This window comes from Chionomys nivalis, chromosome 6, assembly GCF_950005125.1.
Source record: "Chionomys nivalis chromosome 6, mChiNiv1.1, whole genome shotgun sequence".
NCBI lineage: Eukaryota > Metazoa > Chordata > Mammalia > Rodentia > Cricetidae > Chionomys > Chionomys nivalis.
In genome coordinates, this window is record NC_080091.1 from 38,221,799 (window position 1) to 38,234,154 (window position 12,356).

Below are 12,356 nucleotides of genomic sequence, written 5' to 3' on the forward strand. Positions count from 1 at the left end.
GTAATTTTAGGGGCTGGAGACATGGCTCAGAGGTTAAGAGCACTGACTGCTCTTCCAGAGGTACTGAGTTCAATTCCCAGCAACCACATGATGGCTCACAACCATCTGTAATGAGATCTAGTGCCCTCTTCTGACCTATAGGCATAATTGTATACATAATACATAAATATTTAAAAAAAAAATTTAGGACTGAAAAACCATCAGGATAACACTATCCTTCAGAATGTTTTTCCTAAAATTTATATAATACTTTAGATTCTAAGTAAAAATTTTGTGTGGAAAGATTAGATACAGTATAGGAGGAGCTAACAGCAGAGGCAAGGGAAAGATAGGACATTAACAGGTCAAAATTGAGTTAAACTGAATTAACAAGGTGGAATAGTAAGTTTCAGAAAACTATCATATACATGATTTCCCCAACAGATTTTCATGTGGTCAATTTGATTTTGAAAAGGGTAAATATTGATATCCTTGAGGTTTAGCCCAACTTAAACTAATGCGATGGGAACTTTACATGCATGAAAAGTATAGAACTTGTAAGTCAAAATGTGCAAGAGAAACCTAAGGATGTGACAGTGAAGTGTTAGAAACAAGAGACTCATGGAGGAAATAAACACAGAACCAGTCATTTTGTTCACACACGTGGCATATGCAACTTTTAATAAATCAAAAGAAAAAGTCCCAAATATACAAGTGAAAAAAATTCCAAACAGTTGACACAGGCCTAATAGCTACTTTATGTACAGCTGTATAAGTTCAAAAAAGCTATCCGATACGTATGTACAAAAGTTTATACACAGGTCTGTACATAAGGGTCTATACATTTTTTTTTCCAGAACCCTTAGGTGTCACCTCTAGAAGACACCTACACTTCATTCACATATTTTATAAAAGAAAGATTTCAAGGACTGATAATATTGTGTCCCTTGTATTTGGACCATGTAAGCTCCATTTGATTGGTTAACAATCTCATAATGTAGATCACGGTAGGTATGTGGGTCCCTTCACACAATGTGCTCCAATGTAAAAGCCCATAAATAAAGATAGGGAATGAGCATCATGGCCAGGATGCTACCATAGTTCCAGATGGGTAAGCTTGTCTGTCTGCCCTGCTCACTGTCTGTACTCCAGTTCATCTACACTGATGACTTTGGTGGGCATAGAGGGCAGAGGCTGCTGTAGCACATCTGAGCCAAACCATTTTGCAAGGCCCACAGGAGAGCTGCTCCTTTGGCTGGTACGATGCTCCATCTGGGAGTGCATGTGGGGCAGGCCTGATCTGCTGGGCACATTAGGAGGAGTCTGAACGTTGATAGCTGCTGCCTGGGAACCAGAGCCTGGAGGATGCAGAACTATGGAGAGAAGAGTGTCACCTGGTGCTGTAGCAAGGAAACTGCTCACACTCCACTCATTTCTATATTTACAGGTCTAATAAGAGGGCCCTTGGATACTCACTCCCAAATACTATTGATAGTACTTTATGACCTACTTTGCTGCAATAGTTTCCTGTTACTTTCAGGGGTGGGGTGTCTACCAAAGGATTTACTGCAGGGTTTCCTAAAAAAATGCAGAATGCTAGATGACTTTATATAGGAAAAGCTAATGCACTTGGAAGCCAGTGCTATAAACCCACCAAGGATGACCTGACGTAGTCAGGATTATCTGCCTTCAAAGGGGTGAAACGAACGCCAAAGCATTCCTAGCTCCCATGGTCCTCGCAGCCATAGATGGCATGATCAGTCCCCTTCACCCGTTTCTCTAGGGACACCCGTACCTACTAGAACCAGCTAAGGGACAAGGAGTTGCTGATAAGTGACTGCTACTGGAAGTATCTCAGAAACGTCAGTGTGGTCAGCTAGCCTGGCTCATTGCTGAACCTTACCTGAGCGCTGCAGCTGCTGCTGCATCATTGCCAGGTGCAGAGGGGTTCCAGGGCGAGGATTTAGGAGAGGGTGACTAGCAGCAGAGAAAGGGTACAAGGGTTGTCCCAGAAGTGGGCCAGATATTCCCTGTAAAGGAGCCATGTCTATCCCAGGGGGAAGCACACCTGATGGAGAGTAAAAGAAATTTCTGAGAAGTTGTGTCGAATGTACCTAAAAATTTCAAGTTTTACCACAAATTTTTGCTGATTTGGAAACTTAAGAGTGTTGGATATTGTGGCACACTAGTTTTTTTAGGGTACTGAAAAATTATAAAATGCCACTTCATTTTATTTTTCAAGACAGGGCTTCTGTGTAGCCTTGGCTGTCCTAAAATTAGCTCTATATACCAGGCTGGCCTCAAACTCAGAGATCCGCCTGCCTCTGCCTCCATACATGTGTCAGGACACACAAGTGTACACACAAGAGACAATTTTAAATGAACACCAAAGCCAGGCTCCCTAATCTTAATGATCTAAAGGGAGCAGACCCCTATGTATACCTACCTACCATGATGCAACATTACTGACCACCCGCACCCAGTCAGAAACTCACCAGCTTGGAGCAAACTTGGAAGATGCTGTGGATGTATTCCTTGGGCTATCAACCTTTGGACTAACCCTGGGTGAAGCTGGTGAGCAGGCCGAACAATAGGAACATGAGGGACCAGGGGAACTTGGTGGGGAGGGCGAAGAAAAGGTGTTCCTGGACCTGGGGGTGCTAAGGTGGGTGTTTTTCTCCCGGCTGCTTTAGGTCGGTAATCTTGCTCTTTGGTATAACGGTTGTTCTGGGACAGAGGAGTGGAGCACGAAGACCACTGTGATGTCGAGAGTTTAGGATTTGTCGTAGGAGAAGAGTCTTGATCATTATTGGGCATGGAATTAGATGACAGCAGGTTCTCTGTAAGGATTCAGTCATAGAACATTTTGGTACTGACACCAGTTCCCAACTTATTTCAATCCCCAACAGACTAGCAAACTTTTTTAAAAAGCTGGCAATTCTTATTTGATTCTGATTCAGCAGTTTAGATGATATCATGGAACGCCATTTGCCTTAAATGTAGACATACATACCTGCAACTCTCCAAAAGCCTAGGAGAGTTGAGTTAGGGTCATGGAGTAGTTAAGGCCTTGAGCTAGGACTAGATGCTAAAATTTGTTTTATTTTTATTTTCCATGTATGGATAGGTGTTCTGCCTGTATGTATGTCTGTGCGTCATGTGAAGCTGCTGGATACAACAGGGCTGAAGTGACAGATGGTTGTGAACAGCCACATGGGTGCTGGGAATTGAACCCAGGTCGTATAAAAGCAACCAGTGCTCTCAGCCGTATCTCCGGCCTGTAGATGCCAAGTTTTAAGGTCTTCCAATTCCATGCTGGAATTTTTGTTTTGCTTTTTCATTTTCCTTTCTTTAAGGGTATTAGACATGAACCCATGGTCTTGCACATACTAAGCAAGTGTTCTAACACTGAGCTACATTCCCAGTGCATAACGAATTTTTGATACAACACAAAAGAACTTAAAGAGACTCATATAAAAACAAATGGCACTAATTGCCAGGCTTAGGAGGTAGTTTCTTAGATCCCAGGACTTTGTGAGGTTAGGATTACACAGTGAGATTCTGTCTCAAATGAAACAACCAATCAACCAAAAACCTGTAACAAAAAAAGGAAGCCCGTGTCTATTCTATACTCCCTTCAGCCAAAGGACAGCTATTAGTAAAACCAGACCACAAAAACAGCCCAATTTAGTTAAGTGTCTTGCTCTACACCAATGGTGGAGCAAACAGTATCTTTGGTTCATATGAAGAGGTGGGGTTAGAGATACAGATCAGCAGTTAAAAGCTCTGGATGCTCTTGAAGACCTAAGTTCATTTCCAGCACCTACATGTATGCTCATAACCACCTATAACTCTGGGCCCAGAATATCTGATGCCCTCTTGTGGAGACATACCTCGAGACAATGCATACAAAAACATAAAAATGTTAATAAGAACTGAAGTGTATTAATATGCTAAATGAATCTATCATTCAACCTGGTAGACTAATAGGAGTCCTAAGCTAGAGCACACCTGTTATCCCAGCTGGACAGAATATCAAGTGAGCAAGTTTGACTGTGAGCTCACCCAACCCACCTCCCTGACATTGCAGTCATGCATGCCTATGTTCTGATACAGGTTAGTAGTACCTTCACTGGCCTTCTGAGTATCTTCTTTAGAATCTCCAGGAACCACTGTTCCAGGTGTTATGTCTTCCTTGCTTTTCTCTCTGCTTTCATACATCTTCCGAATCACTGAGGTAGGGGTGAAGGAAGGAGAAAGCTGCAGAGAAGAGAGGCAGAATTAGCATACTCAAGTGCCTTTCTGTAATATTAAGCCAGGATTTTTTGGTTTTGAATACTGGGATTTAAACCTAGGATCTTACAAATGCTTGGAAGTACTTGACCACTATGTATGCAGCACCCACCTTGGGCCTGGCTTCACCGGTGAAGCCATTCCACAGAGGGAAGAGTCCCCATTTTGTCTGTGTAGGCAGAGGGAACTCTAGCAACTCTAATGGTCTGGTCTATAGACATTGGAAGAAAACACAAAGAGGCAAGAGCTTCAGCCCTTGTTCACCTGTAAAAATGTCTCTCTTCTCATGCTTATCAAGCCTGGGATAGGATGGGGAAGAAGAGAAGGGCATAGCTGGAACTGTACCTTAGTAAACACAGAAGGGATGCTTCAAAGACAACCTCAGAACATATGATACTCCTTGTTCCTGGTATTTTTCTTTTAAAAATATTGTGTGTAAGAAAATCCAATTATCTTAAAGCTTTCCTCACTTACCATTGAGGGTCCTTTGTTCTTGTTTCTGTTATTTTTTTAATGATTTTTATTATGCATGTGCCCAAAATTTGAAAGGCAGGAGACAAGATCTAACTGATAAAGCTTCCAGAATCTCTCTAAAACAAAAGCTTTGAGGTGCTTAGTGCAGAGACCCATGTGGAGTCTTGAACCACAAAACAATTGTTTTTTCCCCCTTGTCTATCAGCTTTGATAGGATGATACAGGTCTGTAGAGGTGAAATTAAAAACTATTAAAAAAAAAAAAGGCAGGGGGCTGGAGAGATGGCTCAGAGGTTAAGAGCACTGGCTGCTCTTCCAAAGGTCCTGAGTTCAATTCCCAGCAACCACATGGTGGCTCACAACCATCTGTAATGGGGTCTGGTGCCCTCTTCTGGCCTGCAGGCATAACACAGAATATTGTATACATAATGAATAAATAAATATTTAAAAAAAAGGCAGTGGTAAAGCTAGATTAGCACCTCAAATAACAAACCCACGATAGAACAGAACAATCTGTGGACCTGCCAGCATGCTCACTGAACAAGTCACTCTTCTGATCTCCTGCCTCACCTCTGTCCTTTACTTCCCCACACCAGCTATTCTAGTTTGTTTTTTAGAAAGGTTCTCCCTAGGCACAGGTTGGCCTTCCACTCAGAGATCCATTTGCCTCTCTGCCTCCTAAGTGATGCCATTAAGTGTATGTTACCAGGCCTGGCCCAGCTTTATTTTAAGCAGTGATGTCTTACTGTATCCTGGCACAAGTTTGTCTATCTCCTAGAGCATACTTTTCAATGTAGGGACTTTAGTAGAATAATAAGTTAGGGGAGGGAAGACATAATAAATAAATAGGCATAAAAAGTCAATAATCCTGTGGAAGGCATTCAGAGACACAGGGAGCACACTGGCATAACAGATAACCAGATGAAGAAATCTTAGAGCCATTCAGTTACCAAAAGTCACTGACCATGCTTGTGATGGAGGCAGCAGGAGCTGGGGAAGAGGAATTTCCTCGGTGCATGGGTGCTGGTGACTTTGAGACTCGCTGTTGCCTGGGAACAGATCCATTAACAGTGTCAGTTCTCAACTACTTAATGCCAAGTCTAAAACCATGTAATTCAATAACACTCCAGGAACTTAGCACACCTTTCACTTATCCAGCTTAATTCCTTTTTTTGGTTTCTAGACAAGGTTTCTATATAGCTTTGGAGCCTGTCCTGAAACTCGTTCAGTAGACCAGGCAGGCCTTGAACTCACAGAGATCCAGTTTTCACTACCTCCTGAGTACTGGGATTAAAGGCATGCACCATCACTGGCCAGTGAAAAAAAATCTTTTTTTTTTTTTTTTTTTTTTAAGATAGGGTCTCTCTACATAGTCTTGTCTACTCTGAAACTCACTATGTAGACCATGCTGGTCTTGAATGCAGATGTTCTCCTGCGTCTGCTGGGAGGCACTATCCCAAGCTATTCTACTTATTCTCCCTTAGCCTGGAGGAAAATGGGAAACAGGTTGAGGAATAGACTATGTGTACTCCCTGCACTTATACCAATTGTTAGTGACTGAAACCCTCTGAATCTCAGGCAATGATGGGATCCTCAATCTATAAGCTTTCCAATCAGTGTTCATAAACTAGGCAATGTATCTTAAGTGTACATGGGGGTTTCACACAATTTATCATTTACCCCTTTTATGTTTTGTTTCTTTTTTTCCTTTTTCCAGAGGGCGTTTTGAGACAGTATTTCTCTGTGTAATCACCCTGGCTGTCCTGGAGCCTTTAATCCCAGCACTCAGGAGGCAGAGGCATGAGGATTTCTGTAAGTTCGAGATCAGCTTGGTCTATGAAGTGAATTCAAGGACAGCCAGAGTTGTTAAACAGAGAAACCCTGTCTTGAAAAGCAAAAACGACAAAACCCCCCCAAAAAAAACAAAACTAAGCAATGATGTGGGATTCCTCTGTGTATGCTATGAATATGTTTTATTACCAGGGTAATAAAATAATAATAAAATAAAGAAGCTGTTTCAGCCAATGGCTTAGTAAAGCCAGGTGGGAAATCCGAACAGAGATATAGAGAGAAAGTAGGCAGAATCAAGGAGACGCCATGTAGCTGCCGAAGGAGACAGACATCAGCCAGCAGCTAGAACCGATACCGGTAGGCCACAGCCTTGTGATGATACACAGATTAATAAAAATGGGTTAATTTAAGATGTAAGAGTTATTTAATAAGAACCCGAGTTAATAATTCAAGCAGTGTTTATTAATATTAAACTATTAATATATTAAAATATCAATATAGTTTCTGTGTGATTATTTGGGTCTGAACAGCGTGGGGGAAATGCAAGGGCATTGCCTAAAAAGCAACAAAATAAAACAGAAACAAGGGCTAGTGGTGGGGGCGTGAAAGAGTCTAGTATATCCAAGGCCCTGAGTTCAATCCCTGGCACAGTAAAAATAAAAGAAATTAACCAGTAGAAGCATTGTAAATTTTAAAATATATTTTCTTGTAGCAAATTAAACTGTAATATAAAATTATGAGACTATCATGATGAATTAGTTAACTGAAACTCAAAAAAAATCAATTAAAATTAAGATACAAAATATATAGAATAAGAAAATTAAGGTAGTGCTTATTTTTAGAGGCTAGACAGTGGGCACTTCAGAGGGGGGCAAACTGATAATATCAACACGGCACATAGCAGGATTCTGTACAATTCAACTGAATTTTCTCTATAAATAGAATCTGTAGTGGGATGGAATGCCCATCTTACATTGGATCAGCATATACAACCATATATATGATTTACCAACTTCAGAAGGCTACTTATAAATCAGTACCCAAATCTGCATAAGTAGCATTAGAAGTTTACCTGTTTCTCAGTCCATCTCTGGTTCTATCCACTTGTGGTTTGTTATAACCAGGCTGATAGAAGGATGCTGCCTGTACTGCAAGGTCATGTGGGAGGGCCAGCCCCTCCAAGGCAGCCTGCTGCAATTCTAGCTGGCTCATCTGCTCAACAGAATGGCAGGGGACAATGAATGAAAAAATGAAGAAGTTCAATTTTCCACAATGGTCTGTCTCATGGTTTAAAAGGTAGCTAAGAAAACAATATGACAAATATTTAAGTTATGCTGCTGTCCACTAAATAATATTTTTAAAATTTAAATAGTGGGGTGAGAGATGGCTCAGTGGTTAAGAATATTTATTGCTATTGCTGAGTATCCAGAGGTTCAATTCCCAGCACCCACATGGCAGTACACAAATGTCATAACTCTAGTTCCAGGGGATTTGATGACTTCTTGAAAACTCTCTGGGCAATGAGCACACATGTGGTACACAAACATAAACAAAGTATTCATATACATAAATCTAATTTTTTTTTTAATTTATATAGTACTCATCACTCAGCAATTTTCTCCTATGAATGAACTTGAAGTAAAGTATCATTGCAGAACAAACTATGTATTTCATTGTTGCATATCAATCTCCACCCTACAAGCAACAGCAAGTGTGAAAAGGCAAGGAGACTAGGTCTGAGAAAGAGCTCAGCCTGACCTGGGCTGTGACAGGGCTCATAGGCTTGCGCATGCCTTGGAATGGATCTCCAAGTAGCTGCTGGGGTCCTGATGGGAAACCTGCCAGAAAATTTCCAGAATCAATAACTGTCAAGCATTAGTGCCAAGGACAACGTAAGCACCCCCACCCTGTTGTGCTTGCTTAACGGGGAAGTGTTGATTCTTTGGCCGATAAAACATCCCCTTTCGTCTCTCCTCCCACAGTGTATATGTGGACCTTAAGCAGAGTTATTCTGGCCTCAACTGCTGGTGTAACCTTCTTCCCATTAAGCTGTCACCTTTGTCCTTTTCAGAGCTGGGAGCTCTCCGGCTCACAAATTTTCTCTTCAGCAATCTGGCCATGCTTGACAAGCTAGCTGGCACTAAAGTAGAGTCCAGAGCTCTGAGGGTCAGTTCCCACACAACTCTATATGATTGCAAGCAAATATTAAGGTATCTGATTGGCAAAGGCAAGGAGCCGGCAGTCTCCAGTGGTTTGATGGCAAAGACACTAACACAGCTTTCTGAAAGTGCTTGTTTTAGGCACATACTGAAGCAACAAAGGATTTCACAGTTCACTGTGAACCAACTTCAACTGCTCGTCCAGAAAGTCATTACTCTGTGACTGGCTCCTTCATGTAGTTTCAAACTCACTATGTAGCCCAGCATGGCCTTAAAACTTGAGATCCTCCTGCTTCATCATCCCAAGTGCTGAGATTAAAGGAGTGTATCATCACTTCCTGGCTTTCCTCAAATCAAAAACAGACCTAAGAATCCAAATTAACTTTTCAGCTGAATTCTCTTAACAAGAAAACTAAAGAGCTATACTCGTTTACTATGAACATATTTATTAAAAAGGGGAGCTCAAAAAAAAAAAAAAACTCTCTTCTACTCTGACTTTACACTTTCTACATGAACTGAAAGGAAGGACTCATTTCCTTTCAAATTCTTCAAAGACTGCCAAGTCCAGGGAAGAAGTCTAACCTTCTTGGACATGTAAGAGCAGGTACTGAGATGGGAACCTAGTCAATGGTGGAGTGCTTAACTGGTAGATATGAGGCGCAGGGTTCAATCCCCAGCAGTAAGGAGCTAGTTACCAATTGGTGATGGTATCCTTGGATGAAGATAGTCTGCTGACGCTGCTCGAGTTTGAAACACCTGTGACATAGGAGGAGAGGGCGCTCTTTGGCTCAATAAAGATGCAGTAGGTTCCAAGCTCCCCATAAGGCCACTGAGAAGATTGGAAGAAGCAGGTCTCTGAACCGGTTGACCAAGGAGTTCCTATAGGCAGAAATGCCAGATCCCTGTGAACAAATCTACTTCTTTCTAGTCCAAAGTATTGAAAGAGGAGTCCATTTTTGGAAGTCAGTCAATGTCTCTCATGCACCACTGAGGAGCTGGCATCTGCACATGTAGGACATTTCCCCAAATGTTTTAGCTACCAACATTTGCCTTAAGTTAGTGCTAGAAAAACAGATCAGGTTCTCAAATTCCACAGAAACTGCAGACTGGCAAACCAGAACCATTTAAAGCATCACAGCCCACCCACTTGGATTAGCAACATAGCAAATGATGTTAGGTAGCAATAGTACATCCCTGACTGCCACACAAAGGTCACTCTGAGGGATTAGTCTAAGACTGTAACATACCTGTAGGATGTTTTTAGGGACAGGCTGGCCTGGAACTTCAGCCGGAGCCAACAAGTGACTTTCAAGGTTTCGCTAAAAAAGAAAGGAAGAAAACTGGTTATAACTTTAAGACAAATTTTATTGGGGACCACATAAAAAACAGCAAATATTCCCAAGGGAGTTGACAGTTAACAGCAAAATGATGCTCAAGTCACAGAGAACGGAGTTCAACCAGCTCACCCCTACTCTCGCCGCATGTGTCTCAACAGACTTCCCATGTACACGAAGAGGTATTAGGAAAGACTCTCTAAGCCAGCAGTAGTCCATCTTTGAAGAAACCTTTACTGATCATTATCAATAAGAAGATTTACTGATGAAAGAGAGTATTAAAAACAAGGAGCTGGAGGGGGCTGGAGAGATGGCTCAGTGGTTAAGAACATTGCCTGCTCTTCCAAAGGTCCTGAATTCAATTCCCGACAACCACATGGTGGCTCACAACCATCTGTAATGGGGTCTGGTGCCCTCTTCTGGCCTGCAGGCATACACAGACAGAATATTGTATGCATAACAAATAAATGAATAAATATTTAAAAAAAAAAACCAAAACACAAGGAGCTGGAGAGATGGTTCAGTAGTTAAGAGCACTGGCTGCTCTTCCAAAGGTACAACCTGGGCTTTATGGCCAGTACCATCTTTATGGCTCACAACCATCTATTACTCTAGTTCCAGGGGACCACACATATTCTAAAATCCATAGACATAAGACATGCACATATATACACGCAGATAAATAATCATACACCTAAAACAAAACTAAATAAAACTTTAAAAACAGACCAGAAAGCCAGTATTTGGGAGGCAGAGGCAGGCAGATCTTTGAGTCCAAGTCTGAGAGAATTCCTCAACAAGCTCCAAAGTTATACAGAGAAACCTTGTCTCAAAAAACAAAACAAACAGAAAAAAAAAAAACAAACCCCAAACCAGAACCAACCAGACAACAACTAAAAACAGCAGCACAACAGGCTAGGTACGACAGTGATGCACACTATTCTTTCTAGCACTCTGGTGGGTGAGGCGGAACAAATAGGAATTTGAGAAGCTTGGGCCGCATGAAATATAGCCAGGAGATAGGCAAGAAGCACAGCCTTTGTCTAGAAAGCATGAGAGGCCTGAACATGATGCTAAGAGTCACAAAACTAAAACAAAAATAATAACATTCCAAATTTGGCCAGAATTGTTAATGTTTCAGAGTTTCAGCCAGGAGTGGTAGCACATGCCTTTAGATCCAATCACTTGAGACAGAGGCAGGTAGATCTGAGTTCCAGGCTATCCTGGTCTACATGGTGAGTTCCAGGACAGCCAGGGTGACATAAAGAGACCCTGTCTCAAAACAACACCCAAACCCTGGAACTATTATTATTATTACGACTACATTACTATTTCAAATTAAGTTCTTAAAAATGTTTCTCATATGCAGAACAAAGTTCAATCTCTGCTTTTAATATGTCAATGTTCTTTTGCTTTGTACAATTAACCTGCACCCTACTGCATGTCTGAGTACTGTGTGGCCCTTGAGCTTAGTCAGCAGTACTTTCTGTTGCAATTCCCCTTCCTTTAGAGGGAGCTGTCAAGTCTACAGCAGGTTCAAAGACTTTTATTGTTGGCTTTGGAACTGAGGCTAAATGCAGATGATTTTAAGAGTAGGTAACTTACTACATGGCTTAGCATATTTGCAGCATAATCTGCAATTCCAAGAAATACAGTTTGAGAGTGAACTTCATTACTTAGAAAGACAGTGGCAGATGAGAACTATTATTCAGCAGTAATGACTGAAGACACTGACTTTAGTAGCAGACCAGGACCTCACATGCAAACCGAGCAACATGATATATTCTAAGTTGGTGTAAATATCAATCTATCCACTTTATATCTCAATCTTGTTAGCAGGGGTCTGAGGTTCATTCCCTCACCATAGCTGAAACTAGATGTACGTAAGAGCACTTGAAACTCCAACATCAAACCAAGTGCACTCACGACTCAGGGTCAATATTGTGCAATAAAATAAAAGGTTGAGACATGAAATACTGAGTTCCCTTCTTTCCCTCTCAAGACACAGTCTGTTTATGTAGCCCAGGCTGGTCTCAAACCTGCCATTCTCCCCCTGCTTCCTCCTCCCAACTGCTCCCAGCTGCTTTGTCTCCACTTGTTTGGATATTCACACTAAAGGAAAAAGAAATCCTACAAGATTCAAATGACAAAGCCGGGCGATGGTGGCGCACGCCTTTAATCCCAGCACTCGGGAGGCAGAGGCAGGCGGATCTCTGTGAGTTCTAGACCAGCCTGGTCTACAAGAGCTAGTTCCAGGACAGGCTCCAAAACCACAGAGAAACCCTGTCTCGAAAAACCAAAAAAAAAAAAAAAAAAAAAAGATTCAA

The 12,356-nt window shown here is 41.6% G+C and overlaps 1 protein-coding gene across 3 annotated transcripts in view; it reads right to left on the bottom strand.

The window, feature by feature from the left end:
* Positions 1 to 408: 408 nt before the first annotated feature.
* Positions 409 to 12,356, bottom strand: part of Eif4enif1 (eukaryotic translation initiation factor 4E nuclear import factor 1) — a 40,559-nt gene continuing 28,611 nt past the window's right edge. For 2 of the 3 annotated variants that reach the window (XM_057771429.1, XM_057771430.1), the window contains exons 11-19: positions 9,943 to 10,014; positions 9,391 to 9,574; positions 8,295 to 8,374; positions 7,609 to 7,748; positions 5,710 to 5,794; positions 4,107 to 4,239; positions 2,475 to 2,819; positions 1,883 to 2,047; positions 410 to 1,352 (exon numbers count right to left, since the gene is read on the bottom strand). In XM_057771429.1, coding sequence (XP_057627412.1) covers positions 1,114 to 1,352; positions 1,883 to 2,047; positions 2,475 to 2,819; positions 4,107 to 4,239; positions 5,710 to 5,794; positions 7,609 to 7,748; positions 8,295 to 8,374; positions 9,391 to 9,574; positions 9,943 to 10,014 — 1,443 coding nt within the window. In that variant the 3' untranslated portion in view covers positions 410 to 1,113. Of the gene's footprint in view, positions 1,353 to 1,882; positions 2,048 to 2,474; positions 2,820 to 4,106; positions 4,240 to 5,709; positions 5,795 to 7,608; positions 7,749 to 8,294; positions 8,375 to 9,390; positions 9,575 to 9,942; positions 10,015 to 12,356 lie in introns of all 3 variants that reach the window. The other variant, XM_057771431.1, reaches the window with a different exon arrangement.